This window comes from Zootoca vivipara, chromosome 7 (assembly GCF_963506605.1).
Source record: "Zootoca vivipara chromosome 7, rZooViv1.1, whole genome shotgun sequence".
Lineage (NCBI taxonomy): Eukaryota > Metazoa > Chordata > Lepidosauria > Squamata > Lacertidae > Zootoca > Zootoca vivipara.
The window spans coordinates 62980920-63005148 of record NC_083282.1 but is presented as its reverse complement, the minus strand read 5'-3'; the positions used below and the strand labels follow the sequence as shown (position 1 = coordinate 63005148).

General features: G+C 45.5%; 1 protein-coding gene across 3 annotated transcripts; it reads left to right on the top strand.

The window, feature by feature from the left end:
* Positions 1 to 3992: 3992 nt before the first annotated feature.
* AMPD1 (adenosine monophosphate deaminase 1) lies at positions 3993 to 22994 on the top strand. 3 transcript variants are annotated; one of them, XM_035123615.2, is made up of 16 exons: positions 3993 to 4156; positions 6474 to 6485; positions 9240 to 9417; positions 10661 to 10826; positions 13738 to 13903; positions 15654 to 15873; positions 16317 to 16446; positions 17275 to 17469; positions 17711 to 17842; positions 17952 to 18115; positions 18765 to 18891; positions 19259 to 19422; positions 20637 to 20757; positions 21193 to 21366; positions 21491 to 21601; positions 22707 to 22994. In XM_035123615.2, the coding sequence occupies exons 1-16, from the start codon at positions 4135 to 4137 to the stop codon at positions 22863 to 22865; spliced, it is 2241 nt and encodes a 746-aa protein (XP_034979506.1). In that variant the 5' UTR covers positions 3993 to 4134; the 3' UTR covers positions 22866 to 22994. The 3 variants fall into 3 exon arrangements, with proteins under 3 accessions (XP_034979506.1, XP_060133151.1, XP_034979509.1); XM_060277168.1 differs by lacking the exon at positions 6474 to 6485; XM_035123618.2 differs by lacking the exons at positions 3993 to 4156; positions 6474 to 6485 and adding an exon at positions 6729 to 8863.
* The last annotated feature ends 1235 nt before the right edge of the window (positions 22995 to 24229 follow it).

Sequence of the window (24229 nt, the reverse complement as noted above, 5' to 3'; positions counted from 1 at the left end):
TGTGTGTGTGCGATTCTTATTATCCATTTCATTTCTATACTGCTTTATATTTTTAAGGGGAAAACAAAGCGGATTGCAACCTTGGGATACTAATAGTAACTTCTAAGTGGCAAAGAAGTATGAGCCTGCTTAAAAGTCAGTGTAAATCTATAAGTAATGACTGGTCTGAACCCTATATTACTCAATCAAGCCACAGCAAGCCTGCTGCTGTGTCATAGACTCTGTCTGACAGTAAGGAAATTGATTTACACTTATCTGTCTTTATCTTCACCTCCCACTTGCTTTAGATAAGTCTCGGTGGGAGAAGTCTCTACCGGTAGTTCTGCCCAACGTTTCCTGTTCTCTCTTCAGCTTAGAGGGTTTCCCCCTTCCTAAATCATACTTTACGTTGTAGCTGGACTAGAGATTCTCCATTAGTTACACATGGGTGATGGTGGAAAGTTCCTGAGTAAAGGCTGATATGAAAGCTAGCATGGTGTAGTGGTTAGAATGTTAGACTGGAGGAGATCTGGGTTCAAATCCCCAGTCAGCCATTATGCCTACTTGGGCCAATTACTCAGCATATACTTCACAGGCTTGTGAGGCTAAGCCAGAGGTCCTTGAGGAGAGCAACTTGGGGAAAGGCTGGGATGTAATAAATGAATGATTTCTCTTTTACCTTAAGGGGCATACCTTTTCCTAAGGGAGCACAAAGCTACAATTTCTCCTATGTCCACAGACTACAGTCTGATTAGTGGGATAAGCCCATCTGGGCAAACAAGACTTCTATTGTTGGGAATTTAGAGTCTATAATCCTACCTCTGCCAATCACTCGCACTTCCTGCTTTTGAAAGGGCCACAGTGGATCCAGTTTATCTTCAATGTGAATTCAAAACTTCTTGTGGGTTAGTTGTCATGGATGACAAACCCTAGCCTGCTTCTGCCCTGAAGTCACCATTTTCCACATGGGTCAGCAGTTACTCAGAAATGTGGACTATCTGTTCCTAGGTGAGTAATACCGATATGGTGCTTAGTCTTCAGAGTTTAGTGATGTTTGCCACCTCTTTTCTAGGTGCCCAGGACATTGAGACCTTTAATTCCTAGACTCGCTTGACATGTTGACATGTTTTCTGGGATTTGCAGGCTCCTCTCCCAGGAGCCCAAGAGGAAAGCATAAATGCACTTAGGTGGGTACTGCAAAATAATAAGCAACAAAGCCAGAAAGGTTTTCATGAGAACATTGTTGTTATACCTCTCTGTTGGAGAAGTTTGGTTCTGTAGAAGCAGTGTGAAGAAGCTCATTTGAAGGAGAAACACTAACCAGGAAAAAGTTGTGCAGGATGTGTCCTACCAGCTTTCTTTGAATCATAGAGGCTGGGTAGAACAGTTACAGAACTGTACTGTTGAATTGGTACACTAAATGGGCAGAGGTGTTTTTTTGATAACTATAAGAGCTCATCCCTTTCCTCTAAAGTAGGAATGGGAAACCTGTGGCACTCCAGATGTTGTTGAACCAATGCTCAGGTATGACATACTGTACAAAAACAACCCATGAAAAGCCGTTCTCATTCCTGCTTTCAAGCTACTCTGGTATAAATTATCAGAATGGAGTAAGCAGAATCTACTGTACATATGATTACTTCTCCCTAAATGCTGGAGCTGGCTGGTGGCTTTCAATGCTTGCCACGCAGAGGAAATTCAATCCCTTAGTTATCTGATATGACCACATGCAAGTGTGACTTGGACGAGGGCTGTTGCTCCAAGAAAGTGTAGTAAGAGCTAGTCTGTGATGTGTGGACTATTTGTACAAGTGTACAAACAGAAACAGCCTTTCCCATACTTCTGATAGAGGTCACAATTTGTTTTTATGAATGAAAATCAGAGGCACAGCACTCATGGCAATACCTGAATTAAAATGTAGTTTTACTGCTAAGAGTGAGACCTTACATTTGAACCCTGGCTGTAGAGTTGGAAGTGACACTGAGCATCATCTTGTCCAACCCCTTGCAATGCAGGAATTACTATTGCACTGGGGAAATGTCTGTGCAGCGCCCTTCTCCCATTCCTTTGCTGCCTGCTTTCTTTTTCCTAGTGTAAAGTATGAAGCCTTTCCCTAGATGTACCTGAGCTGACGTCGTCCTCAGCTTCCACCTTGTTTCAGCACAGGACGCAGGTGGCGCTGTGGTCTAAACCACTGAGCTTCTTGGGCTTGCTGATTAGAAAGTCGGCAGTTTGGATCACCGCGACAGGGTGAGCTCCCATTGCTCTTTCCCAGCTCCTGCCAACATAGCAGTTCAAAAGCATGCTAGTGCAAGTAGATAAATAGGCACCATTGTGGCGGGAAGGTAAACGGCGTTTCCATGCACTCTGTTTTCCGTCATGGTGTCCCGTTGCACCAGAAGTGGTTTAGTCATGCTGGCCACATGACCCAGAAAGCTGTTCAACACCGGCTCCCTTGGCCTGAAGCGAGATGAGTGCCACAGCCCCATAGTCGCCTTTGACTGGACTTAACCGTCCGGGGTCCTTTACCTTTTACCTTTTACCTTACCTTGTTTCAGCATGGAATATAAACATTGGTCTCAGCAGCACCCTAGTTCTGTGCATCAACAGCAGCTTCAGCCTGAATGTCTTAATGTCAAAAAGCCTGCCACATTTTGGTGTCATACATGAAAAGAGCAGACACCTAAACTGATTGGGTTAAGAATCTTGGTCTTGAAACTATTGGATTTTTGCATACACATGTATGCATGCCATGAGAAGTTAGGCAGTGAAACTTCCCAGCCAAGGAGGAAAATGTACTGATAATAAAGCCGTGCCAATGGGACACAGCCATCACAGAGCACAAGGATCTGCTCTGCTCATATCCTCACATTCTCTGTTCACCCTTTTCCTTCTGACCCCAAGGAAGGTTAGCTAGTTAATTTGATATTCTGGATAAAAGAAGGCGCAAGAACTCAAAAGAGAATTAACAAGACTGTAGAGCCTGAAGGTCATTCTTGGTTTCAGATGCAAATTTAACGCCTTTGACATTCAGTGCAGAAAGATTAGAAGCAAATGCAGTCTTTATAGATAGCCATAGAGGGCAGATAGTTTGTTTATTCAGAAGAGTGAGCCATTGGGTTTGACTGGAAGGTTTGGTTATGTTGATGGGGGATAAGGAGTTTGGAGTGCTTGGTCAGAAGACATTGGTGACTGGAAATAGTTTTCATAGTTGTGCATCAGAAGCAAAGCAGCGTTTTAGGAAGGCCGCTCAAATACTTGGCCTTGTTTCAGTAGTCATAATATTGATTGCTTGTGCTATCCTTGCTTTAAAATTTGATTTTATATCCCACCAATCTAGCCCTTAGGATGATTAACACCAATTGAAGTTGGTTATAAAATACAATAACATTAAATAATGTAGCATAATAAAACAGGCAGGTTCAGTAGGGGTTAGATGAAACAAATGTACACCTGGCTACCACAGAAACCTGAGCATCCATTCTCAGGAAGGAATGGAGCCACTATAAATCCAAACAATAACATTTCAAAAAAGCACTAAACATATTTGGTATATATTGGTGGATTCAATATTGCTTAGTTTTGCCATGCAATCTAGGTCTAATGGAGCAGAGTACCCACGGCTAGCCTGGGTTGATACAGATTTTGAAGAGGCAAAAAAAAAAACTGCTTGAAAGGATGCTGCAGATAAGTTCTAGTGTTGAACATACCCCAAAGGATTGTGGCGCAAAGTCAGTGCTTTTTTATTCAGTACAAATAGTTGTGCTAATCTGGTCTCCATTCAAGAGTCAGTGATAGGTGCCACCTGTGACCAACTCAAAAGCACCCAGTCCTGGCCATGATCCTGGCAACATTCTCTCATTTGTGGTGAGTGGGTGGAACAGAGCTCCCAAATTTACTGCCCATGCATCCCGGGACAAACAGAGTTAACCCCCAAGCAAGCAGCTTCACCTTTTAACAACTGAGACTTTGCCTGGCTGCAGCTTTAAATAGTCTGCTGTGTATTCCTTCACTCCTTTTAGATGAGGAGAGTTGGGTTACAAGAGCAGAGATAAATACGTAGTAAAATGAGTCTTGGGTGGTTGTGCAGCTTCGTTCTTCCACTCGTCCACACCACACTTGGTTTCTCAGGACTCTCCTGAGGTAGTAGGGGAAATGCCGAAGGTGAAAGTTCCAGGTAGGTCTAAATTCCCACATAGCCTTGGGCAAGTTGGGAGGAAGCCTTCTTTTATGATGAGGCCAGTGCCAATAGCCAGACTCTCAAGAATGGATTCACAAAGCAGGTCTGATTGCTTTTTTTTAAAGTTGTGCAGGGCACAGTACAGGAGGTAGAAAGTGTGAGAGCTTGAGCCATTAGCTTTCCCAAAATGAGTAGTTTGGATAGACGGTCAGGCAAGTGGCTTTTAGGCCACAAAAGTGAAATTGGACGAGACCAGTTGATTCAGCAGACCCTAGTTTTGCTGTGTTAAAAATTTATCAGAGGTTGGATAAACTTATATAAGAGCACCCCTAGACATTGGTGTTTGCCAGATAAAAGAGAAATGGAAGGGTTTTCGATAACCTTTAATGGCTTATCAATCATTAGCAGCAAGGTAATTAAGACATGCACCAGGCTATTAGCCAAAGGGGAGCTGGATTTGGCTTCTCTTTGTCGGCTCGTAAAAGACCTGAATAAACCCTACTCGGTACATGTTGCCTTCCAACTCTGTGGTTCTGTGCTGTTACTGGTACTAGCAGAATAGCAACATGGTCCAAGGAATCTAGAATAAAACTGATTAGATTTATTGCATTTTTTGAAGCAGCAGCAGCAACTATCCACATATTAAATCTAAGCCTTTGATAAGCTTAAAAATTACATAAATAATCCTTACAACTTGCTCTTATTTTGTTATGCTCATAAAGGAACATTTATTACAGCAAACAAAATGGGTTTTAAAATTGTTTTGTCGCTTTTCTCTTTAACAAACAGACCTTGGTTCCAGTTTGTACTTTTGCATGGTTTTGGTTTTTTTAAAGGTGAAGTATAGGAAGTTTTGCTGCTGTATCCTTTTACTTCTTTTGAGCTAAGTGAGCTAAGAAGACATGCTAATAAATTGTCAGGGAAGAATGAAGAACATTGATGGACCTGTGCTTTGTAATGTTATAAATGCTGAATAATGCCCATAGGTGCCTACTAAGAAGACCTGGACCACATTTTTGTGTTGCAGTTTCAACTGATTTATCACACTAACCTTTTTTTTTTAAAAAAAAAACTGTCAGTCTGCACCCCCTTCAGATACAGTGGTATCTTTCATGCTTGGAAATACTCCAGCTAAGGGCTCATACACACTTCTGCTTGACCCGTGATTTGTAGGCATGGACCTGAGCAGTTTTCCTCTTGCCTCACTCTAGCCCCAGAGAAAACGCACTATCTAGTGCTAAATTGGAGCAAATGTCAATCTGGAGAAAACCTGAATTGCTGCTTGCTCTAATTGAGCGCTAATGAGTGGGGGGAAGCAGTGGAACAAAAGGAAGTGGGGTTAGACCAGGGGTCCCCAAACTAAGGCCCGGGGGCCAGATGCGGCCCAATCACCTTCTCAATCTGGCCCACGGATAGTCCAGGAATCAGCATGTTTTTACATGAGTACAATGTGTCTTTTTATTTAAAATGCATCTCTGGGTTATTTGTGGGGCCTGCCTGGTTTTTTAAATGAGTAGAATGTGTCCTTTTATTTAAAATGCATATCTGGGTTTTTTGTGGGGCATAGGAATTCGTTCATTTTTTTTTCAAAATATAGTCCGGCCCCCCACAAGGTCTGAGGGACAGTGGACCGGCCCCCTGCTGAAAAAGTTTGCTGACCCCTGGGTTAGACCCTCAATCTAGTCTAGGCTGATTTTCTCCTTACCAAACAACTGTTCTAAGAAATACTACATACTAGGTTTTAGATTTTAGAATATTTGTGTGTGGAAACTGCTTGACTGAAGGATTATCTTTTCATATTATTACTTTGGCATATATGGAAGGTGGTAATCAGAGTCATGCCCCCAGACCACCATATGTTCACAGTTCACAGTTACCAGCTGCAAAGAGAGTATTGCCATACATTTGTAGGCAAATGTTCCAAATCATGCATACAAGAAGCTATAAACCTTCAGGTGTACAAGCACAGAGTCTATGAAAACAGTATATGCTCACCTGTATCCAAATCAATGCATGGAAAGGGATATTGATGGTGCCAATCCCAGGTTCTGAGGTAGAATATAAAAGACTGCATCCGTCATATCAGGATGTCTGGGCAAGTTGTCCCAAATTGCCCTCTTAACTGTTTTTCTTTCCCATTGTAGAGCTGTTCAACTTCTATGGTACCGTATGTAGGGTATATATTTCTGCAAACATTTGCTCAATAAAAATGTCAATTTCTGTATATAAATGTGGACAACGGGTTTTTTTAAAAAAACTTTAGGTGCTACACCCTGTGATCTGATTACATTTATTTTGTTTCACTCTCAAACAGCAGAGGAGAAACGTGAGTATAACTAGGCCTTCCTTGTGCCGCCTGCTGCTTTGTTAAGCAGTTGATCATATCCAAAAGACAAATGATCACAGCAACTCAGCGACTGTCCATTTCTCAGCAGTCATTGCCAGGAGCTATTGATGCATCTGGGGTGGGGAAGAAAGCTTGTATGGGGCTTGGAGGAGGGGAGGGTGTCATAAGGGGACCTGCATGGGGTGTGCTGTCCTCGTGAGTCTGGATGATTCAGCCCTTCATCAAAGCTGCCTTTTCAAGGAGCTCAGATACCTTCCTTTGAGTTGCAATACTAGGAAGGAATGCTGGAGCCCAGTTCTCGCCACCAAGTCTTTTACCTGGGCACCAACTAAAGACACCTAAGCTGGACCCTCAAAAGCACCCTGCTTGCTGGGAAAAGAGGAACACGAGTGGATGGTTGAAGTTACTTGGTAGTGGGCCCACTTTGACTCTTGGGTTATATACCTGGACTCTAAGGTTCTCTGCTCATTAAGCTCCTGGTATATGACTGCATTTCAACCTAAAAGCTGGGCATTGGCACAGATTGCCCTGCTGAGAAATGGCTGTCTTTCTAGGCTGCCTGGCTACCGCTGGGTGCAGAGCTGAGCATGAGCCACATTGCCCAGCAACCTCTGTGCGCAAGGGCACTTGCTGGGAACAATGTTGCTTCCCTATTCTTGTGGAATTGAGATGCGGATCACTGGCTGCTTTGACAACACAAGAGGTCTCTAGGCAGGACTTAGGAGCTCGGAATAGGACAACAACCCCTTACGTCCAACCTTCTAGTCTGGTGTGAGTGTGGACTTCATTCCCTGCTCAATCCCCATGCACATTGTCTGTCTGGAAAGTGGCATTGCATGAACTTGCCATTTGCATGGTCTCCGGCAGTCCCATCCCTTTGTCATGATGCCCTATGCCCTTCCTGCTTATTTCACTTGTATATCTCCTGCTGAACCAGATTACTTCTCTGCTTCCTCAATGTCCACCATTAAAGCAGTGCTTGCACACACATGCCCTTCTGATAGCCTATGTGTGTGGATGTATTACAGTGATTGAGATATTAAATTCTTATAGAATTTATTTCCCGGCAGCAAAATAGTCACTGGTCACAAAACATTTTACTATATGAATTTAATGTATCCAATAAACTAATTCCATTAGTGCAAGGATTTCCATTTGGGCAATGGAATTCTCCCTCCTCCTCCTCCCCACCCCCCATTTCTTCCCGAAATCTGCTCCAAAGAGTTGGAGAAAACTTCAGAACAGATTTAGGGGAAGCTCAAGAAAGCAAGAGAGGGGAGGTTCTATTCCACAGTCCAAAGTCCTTGCACTAAGAGAACCACTTCTCTGGATACCACTCAATATCTCTGTTTTGTTAGTCCCTGTAATAAATATATGCTTTAAATAATGAATTGCATCCTTCCAAGATCCAGAGAAATACACACACTCACACACACACACACACACACACACACACACACACATGCGGCCTTTTGTATTATACTAAGGCTGCAGTTCTGGGCACACTTACTTGGGCAATGGTGACTTTTATTTGTGAGTAAAATGCATAGAATTGGACAATAAAATTGTACGTCGTAGCCAATGCTGGATTCTCAACAGAAGTGACTGTCCTGCGAAACACCATAGCTTGAAAGGCCTCACACCAACCATACTCAGAGGGACCTGTACAGATCTGTATAACATATCCTTTCACGGGACTGCACCCGCATACATCATCATTGCTGGCTACAACAAGAAACATCATGCAGTAGTCTCAGGCTGTTTGAAAGATCAGAGCCTGCCTTTTGGAGCTCTGACATCACAGTTATATGTGAGCACTCCTTATTATGCACCTTGAGATCTCTAAGCAGAAACATCTGTGACTGTCGCCCTTTACTGTACACATTGCTCAGTGGCAGAAGGGTGATATCCAGGCTCTGGTTTCCACAAAAACGGGCTAAGACTACAATGAGGAAGCCCAAAACAAGGTAAGAAACTTCTTTTCTAAGTCACCTGCTTTCACATTAGCTTTGAATTTAGTTTAGATCCAGTACACAGTCCAAAGCAGCTTGCACCCACTATGGTGATGCCATCTACACTTACTGGCTGGGAAAGCCAAACCTATCAGTCCCAATTCAGCTTCATTCTTATTCTCATTGTCATGACATCATACTCGGTGTAGAGAGGCACGAACATTTCCAGACTATGGAGAAACGCAGACTCCAGCCATCCAGAATCTAGAGCCATGAGTGGATACCAAGAGAAGCTTCACCTCCATGAAGCATTTATGCACCCCAACACACCCATGGTTCGTCACTGGTGTTTCACCTTTCCTCACTGAAGCCCTGGAATCTCGCTGTAGAAGGTTATCGGTAGAAGTACGTACTAAGAATACTATCTGCTTAAAACCCTGCAGCGACGTTGAGTCAAAGTAGACTATGTTGAGGTTGATGGATCAATTGCGTGACACATGATCAGTAAGCTTTTTAAATACTCTGCAGCCCTGTAGCTGCATACTCCCCTACAACTATCAAGCTGCACCCAAGAATATGGTGCGGGTAAGTCTTCAGTTTCAAAGCACATGGGACATATTGTTTTAGCCTGTCAGTTCCCTGCCATGCGTACAAAGAGAATGTGGGCATGAAGTGGCCTCTGCTTGCACACAGGGCTGGTGTGCTGAGTCACACAATCGATCCATCCTCCTCCTGCAATGACCAAGAGCTGGCTTAGTGACCTTCCGCTTTCTCCCGACAGAAACCGATGATGCCATGCGCTCCTTCGCAGAGAAGGTCTTTGCCTCAGAGGTGAAGGATGAAGGGGGCCGGCACGAAATCTCTCCCTTTGATGTGGAAGATGTCTGCCCCATATCACATCACGAAATGCAACAGCATATGATCAAGGAGGAGGAGAGTTCAAGTGACACTGGGAAAAAGTGAGAGTTGTGTGTATGTGTGCATGCACTGGTGGGATATGGGAAATTTGGGCTGAGGAATGAGGAGCCATGGAAGATTGGATGGGTAACCTAGTAAGGTGTGGCTCAGATAGATCCTGTGCCAGGTGTGTGCTGATCACAGTACCTCTGAAGCATCATAATGCATGCGCCAGATACACGTACTCACACTAAGGAAAGGTGGCAACGAATGTGAAAAGAGCTAGTTCCTGAACCTTGGAAGACTTGCATTTATGGGAGTTCCTGAACCTTGGAAGACTTGCACCCCTTAATCATCAGAGCAGACCAAGTGATTAAGTATTTTGAAGATTAGCTTAAAGTGGAACCATTTGCTCACGTAGATTTTCAAAACTGATGTGGATATAAAACATTCCCCAAGCCACTTAGCTGGAATTGTCGGAAGAGTAGCATTTGCCCTATGTTTTTAGGCATTGAACATTTTTGAGCAGATATACTGTATTCTCAAACACATTGCTTTCCTGTGGAAGAATGGAATATTTCCATGTGTTAATAAGGACGGCAGATAGGTAGCTTTTCACAACAAGCAAGTGTGAAAGCCATGGTCTTATTTGTCCTTTTGATTTCCATAACTCTGACTATTGTCAATACTACCTGAGCAGTAGCACTTTGCTCCTATTCCTCAGCGGCTTACTCTGACCCCATAATTTGTATGCTCTGCTTCCTTGTGGAAATGTCTTTAGATGCAGATAACAAATTTGCTGAAGCAGCTGGTCAATTCAGAGAAGGTGCAAAACGACACCAGAAAGATGCTAGTTCCGAATATATTTATTTATAGAATGTATAGTTCAGCTTCATCACAAGTGATTCTTGGGCAGATCACAACAACAAAAGACAATAAAATGCAATTAAAACATACCACTAACACTTCCTCTCTCCTTTTTCAAAAACCAATTCAAAGGGTTTTTGAATTGGAAGAAGAGATAGATTTTCAGTCCGTGCCACAAAATAGGCCTGGTAGGTGCCTGCCAGTCTTCAGGGTGCCATTACTGACAATGCCTTCCTCAATATATAAAGACATTTGTATATTCCTTTGCCATCCCCCTCCAGGATCATGAAATATTAGCCAAACTTTCAATGTAGCCAGAGCTATGGGAGTGTATGGTGAACTGACCATGGAATACAGATGATTGCTGCCAAAGCATAGACAAAACTATATGAAATGAGTTTCCATTTGTGTTGCTTTCCTTTTCTTCATCCCTCCTAGGAAGAAGAGGCTCTTGCGGCTGAAGACCATTGCGCTGCTTGTTCCAACTGCGGGAAAGTCTTCGACCAAACTGTCCACCTTAGATGAGGTCATGTCCAGCAGCGCTCTGTATCAAGCCGTTCCCAGATTCCAGCGTGTTCAGATCACGGGCGACTATGCTGCAGGGGTCAGTAGCTGGAGGTGCCAAACCATCTCCTATCATGGATGAGTCTATTCTGCTGCCCCTTCTTCCATTTTGTTAGATGTGGTACTCCCATTACTGACTTTTCAGTTGCAACAATGCAACATGGCGGAGCGGGGGGAGGGAACCCTCCTGCTTTTCAGGGCTTCCCCAATACATTTTCTCCCCCATTCCATATATAAAACGCTGAGGTGCAGTGGTTTTCAACCAGTGTGCCATGGCACCCTGGGGCACCTTGAACGATAGTCAGGGGTGCCGTGGGCAACACTGGTCTCTGTCCCTCTTTCCTTCTCTCTCTCTCTCCTCCGATGCCCTCTCGCATCCCTGCCTTCCAAAGGCTTGCACAGCTACCTATTTCAGCAACCCAGGCTATAAGCTCCGCAGGTGAATGGTGCCTTTGGGAGGCACCTTTCTTTGGGGTGGGATGTGAGAAGCTCAGAGACCAGGAACAGCGGCAGCAGCTGCCCGGAGGACTCCCAAGGAGAGGAGAGAGGAGGCTGAGGGAACACTCCCCAAGGGAGGGTGTATGAAAAGGGGTCAGATGCTGCCAATTCTGCAGGCAAGGGGTGACATAACTGGGCTCCTGAGCCACAGAAAGAATGTAGTTGGGTAAGGGAGCTGTGGACCCCAAAAGGTTGAAAACCTCTGCTCTAGTGTGATGGGACAGAGTCTTTCACCACACCTGAGCGCAGCAGGCTAGTTTAGTAGGGCCCCAAGGCAGTCCATGTGGCTCGTATAGCACGATCTGCTCTCTGCCCCTCAGCATCTATCTCATGAGGCAAATGCCTCATTCTCCTTAATGGTAGAACCAACCTTCCTTCAACAACAACAACAACAACAACAACAACATATTATAAAGTCTGTTCAGGGCTGGTACACACCATATATTTAAAGCAGCCCTCACCTGTAGTATGTTAAGGGTGCTGGGTTTGGGGTTAACTACAGTTCCCAGGTTTCTTTGGGGGTGCTTTAAATGTGTGTGTGCTAACTGCACATGGAATCGGCAGGGGAAGTAAAATAAAGTGCGTTCGGAGAATTTAAAAAATAGCCCTCTAAAACAAAAATGGCAGGAAGTGGATATAATCAAGCATTGTGCTTACAGAGCACTTGGAAAATGTGGTCCACTCCCCTCCTCCAGCACCGCCTTGAGAAAGAATATCTTCTGGCTTTATGCAGTAGATGGACAACAAAGGCGCATTTATTGGGCACAAACCCTGATCATGTAGAAAGGGCTTGCTGCTCTTTCCTGATCTCCATTCCACACCCCCACCCCACCCCAATTTCAAATTGCAAGAGACACAGCCCCAAAATGGAATGGGAGGAGACGGAATTCAATGGCACTTCTACAACTAACCTTAGCTGTGTCCTTAGGCGAGCTGTGTCTGTGTTTTGAGTGGCCTAACTTGAACCTGTTGAGAAATAAATCAAATATGGGGGGATTTGCTGGGTCAAGGGATATTGATGAAATTGAAGTGGGAGCATCCTGGTGCTCAAAATAGCTCCAACAGCTGGATCCTGCCATGTCCCTGATCACCTTTCATTGCCAGCCTTGGTGGGTTATTGCAGACATGGCTGCTGTTGGAATATACTCTGTAGTCTCTCCTTCACTCGAGCAACCATACTGGGGTCTATCCCATAGACGGCTCCAGGTTTAAGCAGAATTCTTGCTGTGGCCTCCCTCCTGGGTGGGCTTCCTTTGCAACATTGCAAAACAGTGGTTCTTTCTTTCTTTCTTTCTTTCTTTCTTTCTTTCTTTCTTTCTTTCTTTCTTTCTTTCTTTCTTATTGTAAGGAGCAGAAAGGTTCCTATGAGTGACAATCTCCCAGTGTCAGCCATTTTGTTTTTCTTATCATAGCCCAGGAGTTGTGATCACCCAGAGCATTGTGGGAAAAATAAAATGGCAGGTGCCAGCTGAATAGTACCCACCAGAGCTCAACAAGGAAAGGCAGTTGTCAGTGCAGTCGGCCCTGCCAGGGACATGGGGGCTGCAATAGCTGCCATGTGCTGATGCTGGGCCTGCTTCATTCTCATAGCTATGTTCACCACCACCTCCAACCGGGCATGCTGGGAGGAGAGCACTCTCACAGTGCAATAGTAGGGAACTTTAGGCCCGGGGGCCAAATGTGTCCCACTGCCTCTCCATCTGGTCCTTGGGATTCTCCCCAGGCCACTCCCTCCCCCTACCAGCCACACTCTCTGTCCTCAGGCTACAGCCTTTGCCAGTCTTGCCTCACACCTTCCATGAGCGTTTTGGTTTTTGCATGACTTGAACTCCGATATTCCCCTTTCCTTGCCTGCTGTATTATTTGTATCTTTTATTATTCCTATGACAGACCCGCCAAGTGTCCCTATTTTCCAGGGAGAGTCCCAGATTTACAGAAGCCATTCTGGTTTCTGATTTGATCCTACAATGTCCTGCTTTTCCTTAGCCTGTCCCTATTTTCATTGGAGAAATGTTGAGGGGAAGTCTCTATTTCCATCAGAGAAATGTTGGAGGGTATGGTAGGATGTCCCTATTTTCCTCAGAGAAATGTCAGAGGGTATGGAATAGCACACCCCCATTTTCATTGGAGAAATGTTGAAGGCGAAGTCTCTATTTTCATCAGAGGAATGTTGGAAGGTATGGAATAGGGCTAAAGTGCCCTCTTGTATCTGAAGAAGTGAGCATGCACACGAAAGCTCATACCAATGACAAACTTAGTTGGTCTCTAAGGTGCTACTGGAAGGATTTTATTTTTTTTGTTTCGACTATGTCAGACCAACACGGCTACCTACCTGTAACTAGTGCCCTCTTGTGGTTTTCAGCACACCTGGGTTCCAACCCCCCCCCACACTTTTGTTTTGCAATTTCTGTCCTTTTTATCAGTGCCAGAAGTTTTAACAAATATTTCCACAGGTGACAGTGGAGGATTTTGAAGTGGTCTGCGGAGGCCTGTACCGTGCCCTGTGTATCCGGGAGAAGTACATGCACAAGTCTTTCCAGCGTTTCCCCAAGACTCCCTCCCAGTTCTTGCGCACTATTGAAAGTGAGGTGTGGAAGCCAAATGACGACCTGCTTCCAGGTAAGTACTCAGGCAGGCTGTGCAGGCTACACTGGGTGACTGGGCTTGTGGGTGTGTCCCAGAGCAAGACAGCAGGTGTCGGGGTGGGTGGGTGGATCTGGAGGGCACTGCAGAGAATTGCATTAGCTGCTTTAATCTTTTAAAAAAGAAAAGACCACACTCCTGTCTGTGCAGAGATGGTGTGCTGAGCATGCAGAACACTTACAAACATAGGGAGCTGCCTTAGACTGTTGGTCCATCTGGTTCAGTATTGTTTACACTGATTGGCAGCAGCAATCCAGGGTTTCAGGCAGGTGTCTCCTCCAGCCCTGCCTGGAGATGCCAGGGATTGAACCTGGGGTCCACTGCCATCCATTCAGATGCTCTACCACTGAACTATAGGCCTTCCTTACCTAGAAGTAAGAGCACTGTGAGAGCAGATTTCTGCCGGGGCCACTGAGAGCCAGCCCTTTGCAAAGACTTGAGGAGAGGAGCTTCCCAGATGGAGTTCTAGAGGTTTGGCATTCCCCCCTCCACCTTGGCTCACATTCTGATCTGAGCAAGTATCTTTTTGGATTTACTATGACTACTGTCAGGTAGTTCATTGAATCTGAATGACATGTAGCCTTGGCCTTAGGGCTGTATTTCCTGTGCTGGACCTCTTTCCAGTGTGCAATATCATGCCATATTTTGACTTAGCTTTGTCTACCATTTTCAATCTCACGCCCCTGTTTTCCCATGTTAAAAAGAACAGCCTTCCCCAAGTGGAGTTCTCACGCTTCTATCACACAGGCTTGTTCATAGCAGGTAGGAATATAGGAAACTTCTTTTGCCACTTCATCTAGCCTGCTGTCATCTACTGTGACTGGCAGAGGCTTTCCAAAAGACATCTTAGCTAGGGTTCCTTCATATCATCCTCCATCTGATCCTTTCTTTTAACTGGAGAGGGCTAGAATTGAGCAAGAAACCTATTGCACGAAAAACATGTGCAATGGGGGTGTTTTTCTTCGTCTGCCCCTGAATCAGACTTTAATTCTCTGGTCTAGACTACCATTATATCAGATCCATCTACGTACAAGATGAAAAGGGACCTGTGAATCAATTGAGGATATGATGTAAAGCAGGGATAGCCGACATGGTACCCTTGGGATGCTGTTAGACTTCAACTCCCATCAGCCCTAGCTAGCATGGCCAGTGGTCAGGGGTGGTGGGAGCTGTAGTCCAGCAATAAATGAAAGGCGCTGTGTTGGCTAGCCCTGGTGTCAGGTATGAAAAGCCTAGGCACCCATTATCTTAGGGATGGAGCACTGTCCTTCTCCCTTTCTGGACTGCCACAGCAATAGGCTGCACCTTTGAGGAGGAGGCACGACTTTCACATTTCTGAGAATGCTTTTCACTACACACTCAGAACAAAAGATATGTGCAATTACTAAACTTGTTATTAGTCACTAAGAATAAATTGGATTTTAGGATTATGCTACAAGAGGCAGCATCTTGTTAAAGGATACTCATGCAGTCGGGAGCCAAAATTAGCTAAAAACAAAGACAGAAATTGTAGCAAAAGCATCTGCATGCAGGGGATGGATAATGGTGGCATTCTCTCCTTGGGGTTTCAGCCACCCTCAGTCCTGGCAGCCATGTGGTTTCCTTAGCGGTGTAGAATTTAATTCTCGTAGGTCGATAGCTGTAAGAGAAGCATGCTAAAGACTCCCAAGCCTTTTCCTTTGTCCTCCCCTTGCCCAACGTTAGCGCACTTTCCTCTTGATTCTAGTGTTCTCTCCCCCTGTGAAGAAAGATGAAGATCCCTTCCAGTCTGACAACTTGCCCGAGAATCTGGGCTACCATGTGGAAATGAAAGAAGGTGTGGTCTACATCTATGCTGACAAAGCTGCTGCTGCCAGGGGTGAGCCCAAGGACCTGCCCTACCCAAACCTGGATGTCTTCATTGATGACATGAACTTCCTGCTGGCCCTTATAGCTCAGGGACCTGTGTAAGTGTCTTGGAGGTATGGCCCCTTTGCGCATAAGCAGGGCCCAGCCCAAGAGATTTTTGAAGCCTCAGGCAGAAAATCCAAAGGGCGCCCAGCCTGCAATGAAAAATGTAACAGTGAGCTAACTACCAATGTGCTTCCTTTTAAAGATGCCCAGGCTTTGCTGCCTAAGGTGGCTGCTGCTGTCCTGGGTTTGCCCTGCATGGGAAAAGGGCAAAAGTCGAGCCACCCCAAGGCAGCGCACATATATCCCTGTTGCAATGACTTCTGCTGCCTCGGGTCACTTGCTCTGGAATGTGACCTTTATCAAGCTGTCGTGTGACAGCAGCAGGATTACTTCTGGCTGGCAAATGTCGGTTGCGTTGGCAAGCTGGTGAACCTGGGCTTGGTCACTTATTCTGCGAGTGGTTTTTTTTTTGAGATGACGCTCTTTCCTCTTGCAGCAAAACCTACACACACCGACGCCTTCGGTTCCTCTCCTCCAAGTTCAGTGTGCATGAGATGCTGAATGAGATGGAAGAGATGAAGGAGCTGAAGAACAACCCCCACCGGGACTTCTATAATTGCCGTAAGGTGAGGGATCTGTCCAAGGTGTTTGTTGCCTCCTCAAGCAGGAGCAGCTGATCTTCGTCACCTTCTGGGGCTGCAGATAAAAGTGGGTGTGGCCAAAGTGTAGGTGTGGGTGTGGCCAATATTTTTTAAAGGGCAAATTTTGCAGGATCATAAAAATTACGGCAAAGGGTGTTTATTTTATTATGTGAACTGCCCTGAGGCCTCTGGGTATAGGGTGGTATATAAATTCAATCAATAACAATAACAATAATAATATGCGAAAATGGTCAGTATCTTTTTTAATTTAAATTTTTTTTATAAAAAAATGTTTATTCGTAATGGATGGAAATGGGGGTTTGGGGGATTAACAAAACCTTTTGGACCCAGTGCTACCACAGGAGAAGTAGTCAGTAAACATATTTTTAAACATTATTATTTTAATTTACAATATTTAGGGGACCTTGGATGTCCACAAAAAAACCCCACACATGTGGCACCGTAATATTACCATAATACTGTATAACGTTCTGCCCCCCCCCCCCCGCAAAACTAGGAGTGCATTAAGAGTTACAAAAAACCTGGCATCACAGTGGAAGGCCAATAGGGGCAGTAGATAAAATAAAATAAAATAAAATACAGCATTTAACTATAATTTTTAACGGCAAATGGAAGAGGGTTGTGGGGGATGAATGAGACCTGCAAGTTGTGGGTTAGGTGCCCTGGCCTTAAGGTACAATGACGTACCTCATCAGTGCCTCCTCCAATATCATTGCTGTGGTGGGTTCCGTGGGAGGGAGGCATCTGCAGTCACCATCACCTCCTAGGCTGACCTTTCTCTTCTCTTAACAGATCGACACGCACATCCATGCTGCAGCTTGCATGAACCAGAAGCACTTGCTGCGATTCATTAAGAAGTCTTTCCGGGAAAATGCTGAAAGGGTTGTGTACAAATCCAAGGACAAGACCTTGACGCTCAAGCAGCTCTTTGAGCAGCTCAACCTTGACCCTTATGACCTGACTGTGGACTCCCTTGATGTCCACGCAGTGAGTCCTGCTTTTCCTTTCCAATACAGGAGATCTCTCACCCTTTCCCATGGTCTCTGTCACATGACTGCTGGCTGTGGCTAATTACTCCACCCCCCCCCAGCTGTTGCTGCCCCGCAATCTTGACCTCCAACAAGTATTCTTTGCTCTGTGCATCTAGCCAATGACTACTCCTCCTCCCTCCTCCTCCTCCTCCTCCTCCTCCTCCTCCTCCTCCTCCTCCTCCTCCTCCATGTCACAGGGCCGGCAGACCTTCCAGCGCTTTGACAAGTTCAACGCCAAGTATAACCCGGTGGGTGCCAGTGAGCTGCGTGATCTCTACCTCAAGTCTGAAAATGCCATCAATGGTGAATACTTTGCCACCATCATCAAGGTTAGAGACTATGGTATGCAAGGGTTTGTATCTGTGCGGCTGGTAGACTGAAGATAAGGCCAGTTCCTGGAAGCAGATCAGGTAATCCCTTTCCCTTTTTATTTCGCAGGAGGTTGGCTCTGACCTGGAAGATGCCAAGTACCAGTACGCAGAGCCACGGCTCTCCATCTATGGGCGTTCACCGGAAGAGTGGCCAAAATTAGCCAACTGGTTCAACACACACCGTGTTTATTCACCCAATATGAAGTGGATGATCCAAGTGCCCAGAATCTAGTAAGTACTGGAGGGGGCAAAGTTTGATCAGGTCAGAATGGCCAAATTCCATGTATAGATCTGATTAACCCAGATTCCTCCTCTTTCACTAATTATGGGCCCCTCCATGCAGCCTACCCCTTCAGTACTTCACCTCTCTCCCCTATCTCCTGGCCTGAAAGTGAAGGTTTCTCTTCCTTTCTATGCCTGTTTCCTAGTGTGTTGCCTATGGTCTTGGGCAGGTGCAGTGGAGTGGGAGAATATTGGATCCTTCAAGGGGACTGGACTTAGGGGAAGCCATCTACAAGGATTCTGGCTCAAGTCTGCAGACTTATGACCACTCGCCTCAGGTTCAGTAGCAGGAGCTTGGCTCAGTTCCTTACCTGGTAGTATCATAGCCCTGAGTTTGGCTGGCTCTTCTTCCTCTGACTCTGATTGAGTTCAAGGCCAGGGCAATGGATATTCTTTGGTTTCCTTTGGGTTCTATGGGGCAAAGCAAAATGAGCAGGAAGCTGGGACACAGCTGGGACAAAGCATGTGCTTCAGCACTGAGTTCACTTGCTTCATTTCAGTTGCTTCTGCTATTTGCAGCCCGCTTACATTTTCTTTCTCCCAAACATCCCACGTAAATGATATGGAAATGAGCAGAGGTGTTTCTGTCTCCTCTCAGTGATGTGTTCAGGTCAAAGAACTTTTTGCCGCACTTTGGGAAGATGCTGGAGAACATTTTTGTGCCGATATTTCAGGCGACAATCAACCCACAGGACAACAAGGAGCTGAGTGTGTTTCTGCGCCATGTGAGTACTATTGCCCAGAGGCACCCTGGGCCCAATCCTAGTGTAGTGACAGGCTTTGCTCTTTGAAAGTAGGTGATAGAGAGAGTGGCCAATACAGCACCAGAAACCCGAGGGTGTATCTAAGTCAGCATATCGTCAACCTGGTAGATACCACATAAGAAATGACAACACCTAACCATTACTGGATTCCAGTCTTCCAGCTCCAACAAGGTAGCACCTTGGACAAAGGTGGCCACTCTGTCCCCCTGCAGCAGAGGGTGACTGTTGGGTGATGGGAATTAGGGATTATCAGCTTCATGTTATTTGGTGAAGGTGGGCTTGCTTTTGAAGTTGGTCCCTTCCTCAGAACCAATTGTACAATTTGCAGATTACTGGTTTTGACAGTGTGGATGATGAGTCCAAGCACAGTGGACATATGTTTTGCACCAAGAGCCCCAAGCCGGAGGAGTGGTCCCATGAGAAGAACCCCTCCTACACATACTACTTGTACTACATGTATGCCAACATCATGGTCCTCAATCATCTCCGACGGTGAGTCCCAGCCTGGGCAGAAGGATTATTGCCAGGTGAAAGGCTTCGATTACAAATAACCTGCACCAACATTTAGTACAGTGTTTCTCAAACTTGGGTCCCCAACTGTTGTTGGATGACAGCTCCCACCATCCTTAACTACTGGTCCTGCTAGCCAGGGATGATGGGTGTTATAGTACAACAACAAGTTTGAGGAAACACTGCTTTAGCAGGAGTAACATTCCTAGTTCTGCTGGTTCTGATAAGACCACCCACTAACCCTGACTAAAGCATATTGCATTTCAAGAGCTTGACTGCATCAATCCTTTGTCTTCATTGATCCAAAGCCCTAAGAGGCACAGTTCCAGGCTCTGCTAGACTTAAATGCTTGGATTCTAACCTGCCTTCTGTAAATGAAACAGAATTCACATTTGCATAAAAGAGGTTTGCCTCCTCTTCTCTCCCTCTGCAGCCTCCTGCATTTCCCCAAAATCTCCTGGGGATTGGGGGGCCCTTAGGAATGGTGCAGTAGGGAGCTCAAGATGAACGGGGGAGTTGGTGAAAGCCACTCCTCCTTTACGTAAACTGAGGACTAAGTAAGGATCCAATCCAGTGTTGGCAAAAGTAATGCCTTCATATAATAAGACCAGGACTGCTGAAATAATCTCTCTCAAATGTTTATATATTTTTTCCTTTGCTAGTTTGAGAATGGGTTTTATACACCATAATAATATTGTCTAAGCCTTCTATTAAAAGAGCTAATGAGACTCTGGGGCCTAACTAAATATTATCTGCAGACAACTGCGATGAAACAAGACAGGTGCTTTTATAAAGAAGAGAAAAATGCTTTAAGAAAGGTCAATTTAATACAGAGAAACAGTGAAGGGTTGCTTAATCCTTTCTGTGCTTGCTGGTTCTCTTAACCAAATTGCTCCCCCAATTTACCCCCCGCCCCCGCCCCACCCTGCACAAGTTTCAAACGTGTATTAACTTTGTGGGCAGAAAAGCAACTGGATTTGAATGGCTGTGGAGCAGAGAAGTTACACTCATCCGCATGTTAACATGGATTTTTATCATTCACCAATGCACAAAAGGGACGTCCCTGTTGCTTGCTAATCCCAGCATTACACCAGCATGTTTGGTCCCTTCAAGTAGGAAGCTGTCTGGGGCCATCTGATGGTTGCTTCCTAAATAATGCTAGATGTGTCCCGTGATCTGGGTTTTGCCACCCACAGGGAACGCGGAATGAACACTTTTCTGTTTCGTCCTCACTGTGGAGAAGCTGGTGCTATCACCCACCTGCTGGCTGCCTTCATGACTGCAGATAATATCTCCCATGGTCTGAACCTCAAGAAGGTGAGTTGCAAGATGTGCTAGGCTGTGGAGAGAAGATCTCCAGGTGTCCTTTCATGCTCATGTTACAACAGCGGAGTCATCACTGATCCATCCAACCCATTCTTGGAGCATCCCTTTTCAAGGGAGCCTTGTGACCTGGCAGGATTTGATGGGACTCCTCCATGAGCTGCTGATGTCTCCTAAGTGTTAAGATCCTGCCATGGATGTTTGGTGGGCCCAAAACTGGGAAAGCCAGGATTTTGTACTTTGCATGTGGTGCTAAGAAGTAACTAAGGAACAGTGCAAGCAATTCTGCACTGCATCTAGAGCACAGAGACAAAATGACTCCCATTTAGAAAGAACCTGGAAGCCCATTCTCATGATGTTTGTCGGGAGGGAATAGAGGTCCTGCTGCCTGCCTCGACTTGATCTTATCCTTGCCATGTCTCTTTGCAGAGTCCTGTGCTGCAGTATCTGTACTTCCTGGCCCAGATCCCCATTGCCATGTCCCCACTCAGCAACAACAGCCTCTTCCTAGAATATGCCAAGAACCCACTTCTTGATTTCCACCAGAAGGGCTTGATGGTGTCTCTATCCACCGATGACCCTATGCAGTTCCACTACACCAAGGTAGGCAGCTGGATCCTTTCCTAGGATTGCTGTTTGCTCTCAGAAGTGTGAGGGGGGATACATTGCAGCTTCTGCGATAACCTTTGCAATGGCTACACTTTGTATTTCACTTTCTATTCCCTAGGAGCCTCTCATGGAAGAATATGCCATTGCTGCCCAGGTCTTCAAGCTCAGCACCTGTGACATGTGTGAGATTGCACGCTACAGTGTTCTGCAATCTGGCTTGTCTCATGAGGTATGGTGTTCAATGGAAATCTCAAAGGGGTATAGAGTGCTCCCTGATGTGGGTGATTTAGCAGCACCAAATCACTGCTGTTCTGCTTTAAGCTCCAAGTGGAATAACAATTCTGGTTCTAGACTTCTAACAATCTGTAGCCAAATGATCAGTACCCCTTTCAAAGCTGCCATTTTGGGAAGGGAGGTTCATTTGGATTTTTACTTTTTTGGGGGGGGAATAGTGTTAAATACTGCCTACTCACTGCATCCATTATTATGGTTCCTCATTGCAATGGTCTCCCCACTGCAATCTAGGGGGTGGGGGAAAGGAAAAAAGAAAGAAAAACAATGTTATTTGGAAAAGGAAGTGTTGAAGTAATATAGCCAATTCCTAGAGATGGAAATAGCTCAGGGGTGGCCAACTTCCAAGAGACTGCGATCTACTCACAGAGTTAAAAACTGGGAGTGATCTACCCCCTTTTGGTCAGGTTCATGTCAAAGTTGTTGTGGTTTTTTTTTTTAGGAAAGAGGAAGGCCCATGTTGGGGGGGGGTTCATGTAAAAGTTGTTGAGCTTCTTTAGGAAAGAAACATTTAACTTTCTTTTAGAAAGGAAAGCCCTGTTTTTGGTTGTTCAGGTCATTTTAGGGGTGCAGGGCAAAGATGTTGTGCTTTTTTAGGGGAGCCAAAGTTTTTTTAGCTTCTTTGGGGGGAGCCACTGATCTACCGGTGATCTACCACAGACGTCCAGTGATCTACTGTTGGACATGCCTGATCTAGGCCATCTACACCAGGGAAGACTGTGGAGATTTTTCACTGAATTTTCTGACTCTGGGGAGAGGAAAAAAGGTGAAAGAGTAGAACATGACAAATCGATGTTTTATCAGCAACATTGTACGGATGCTTTGTCAAAACTGAACGAACTAAGTGTGGCTTAGTAAGTGCCCTGTGGCTGTGTGGAAGTAGATCTCTGCCTCAGGGTTTAGTGGCTGGGAATATAACAAAGGTTGAGCAAACAAAAGAGGGTACAGTACAAGAAAGCAATGGAAGCAATAGGATATGGGAAAGGTGATGTGAATGGGAGTCTGAGTGAGGGGGTGTCTCATTTACTGTATCATTTCCACAGGAAAAGCTCCATATTCTGGGAAAGAACTACCAAGAAGAGGGGCCTCAGGGCAATGACATCCGCAAGACCAACGTGGCTCAGATCCGCATGGCCTACCGCTATGAGACGTGGTGCTATGAGCTCGATCTTATAGCCGAAGGGCTGAAAAGTATTGAATAGAACCATATAGCAGGCTTGAGTAGTGAAATCAGCAGTGCCATTCAACGCCAGGCAACTGTAGAGGTTGGAGAGTGAGGGATTATTGGCCCCAACACTGTTGTTTCAGATTACATACGGTCTAAAAGAAAATACGTGCAGTGTGTTTACTAAACTCTTTGCGCTCCTTCATTCTGCGAGCAAGGTGCAGTTTGCCCTGCATTCTGGGTATCTCCTGCCATGAATACCACAAAGATATTTATGTGAAAAGGAATCCAGGAGCCCCTGTTTCCTTGTGTGAACTGTTGTCTTTTATTTCAGTGTTTTCTAAAAAAAAAAAAAGTAGGAACATAGGGTTAAAGTGATCCACACAGCCCCTTGACAAAGATGCAGGCAGGTAACACTGCAAGGAGGGACACAGGTGGTGCTGTGGTCTAAACCACTGAGCCTCGGGCTTGCTGATCAGAAGGTTGGGGGTTCGAATCCCCACGATGGGGTGAGCTCCCGTTGTTCGGTCCCAGCTCCTGCCCACCTAGCAGTTCGAAAGTACGTCAAAGTGCAAGTAGATAAATAGGTACTGCTCCAGCGGGAAGGTAAACAGTGTTTCCGTGCGCTGCTCTGTTTCTCCAGAAGCAGCTTAGTCATGCTGGGCACATGACCCGGAAGCTGTCTGCGGATGAATGCCAGCTCCCTCGGCCTATAGAGCGAGATGAACGCTGCAACCCCAGAGTTGTCCACGACTGGACCTAATGGTCAGGGGTACCTTTACATTTACCACGCAGGGATATTAAACAAGTCATTGTCTCACTGCCACAAGCCATTTAAAGGGCAAAGGGAGGCCATGTCCACAAAGAAAATGACTGGATTTTGTAGTGCAGCAGGCACACTCTGGTCTGTATGAGGGACCCCCAAAGGCTTGATAAGGGCCTAAACTTTGATGCCTCTGATGAGGTGAAAATCCACTGGTGTTGACCCATGCAATAGCACAGACTGTCTCATACTCCATCTGGACTACAGAGCACCCCATACTTTGTATAGTATAGTACAGCAGATACGCTTACATGTTCCACCAACCTCTGTCTCCCTTCCTGGGGCAGAATGCTTATTAAATGATTTCAGGATGATCAGCTGATCCCCGCAGATCAGCTGGGTGGATGGGGTTTATCAGTTCTCAGCAGATAGGTGACTGAGTAGAGATTTGCATCCCTATTGTGTTACTGAGCTGGGAAGAGAGGTTTAAAGTTTTTAGCCTGGCCCAGCACCCTGATGAGGATGCAAATCTTTTCCTCCCTGCTCATCAGATTAGTTATCTGGTGTGTGATTTGTAGCTCAGCTGTGCCATGGAGAGGCACACTGCATTTTTTCTACTCTTGTAGCAGAGTCAGTTT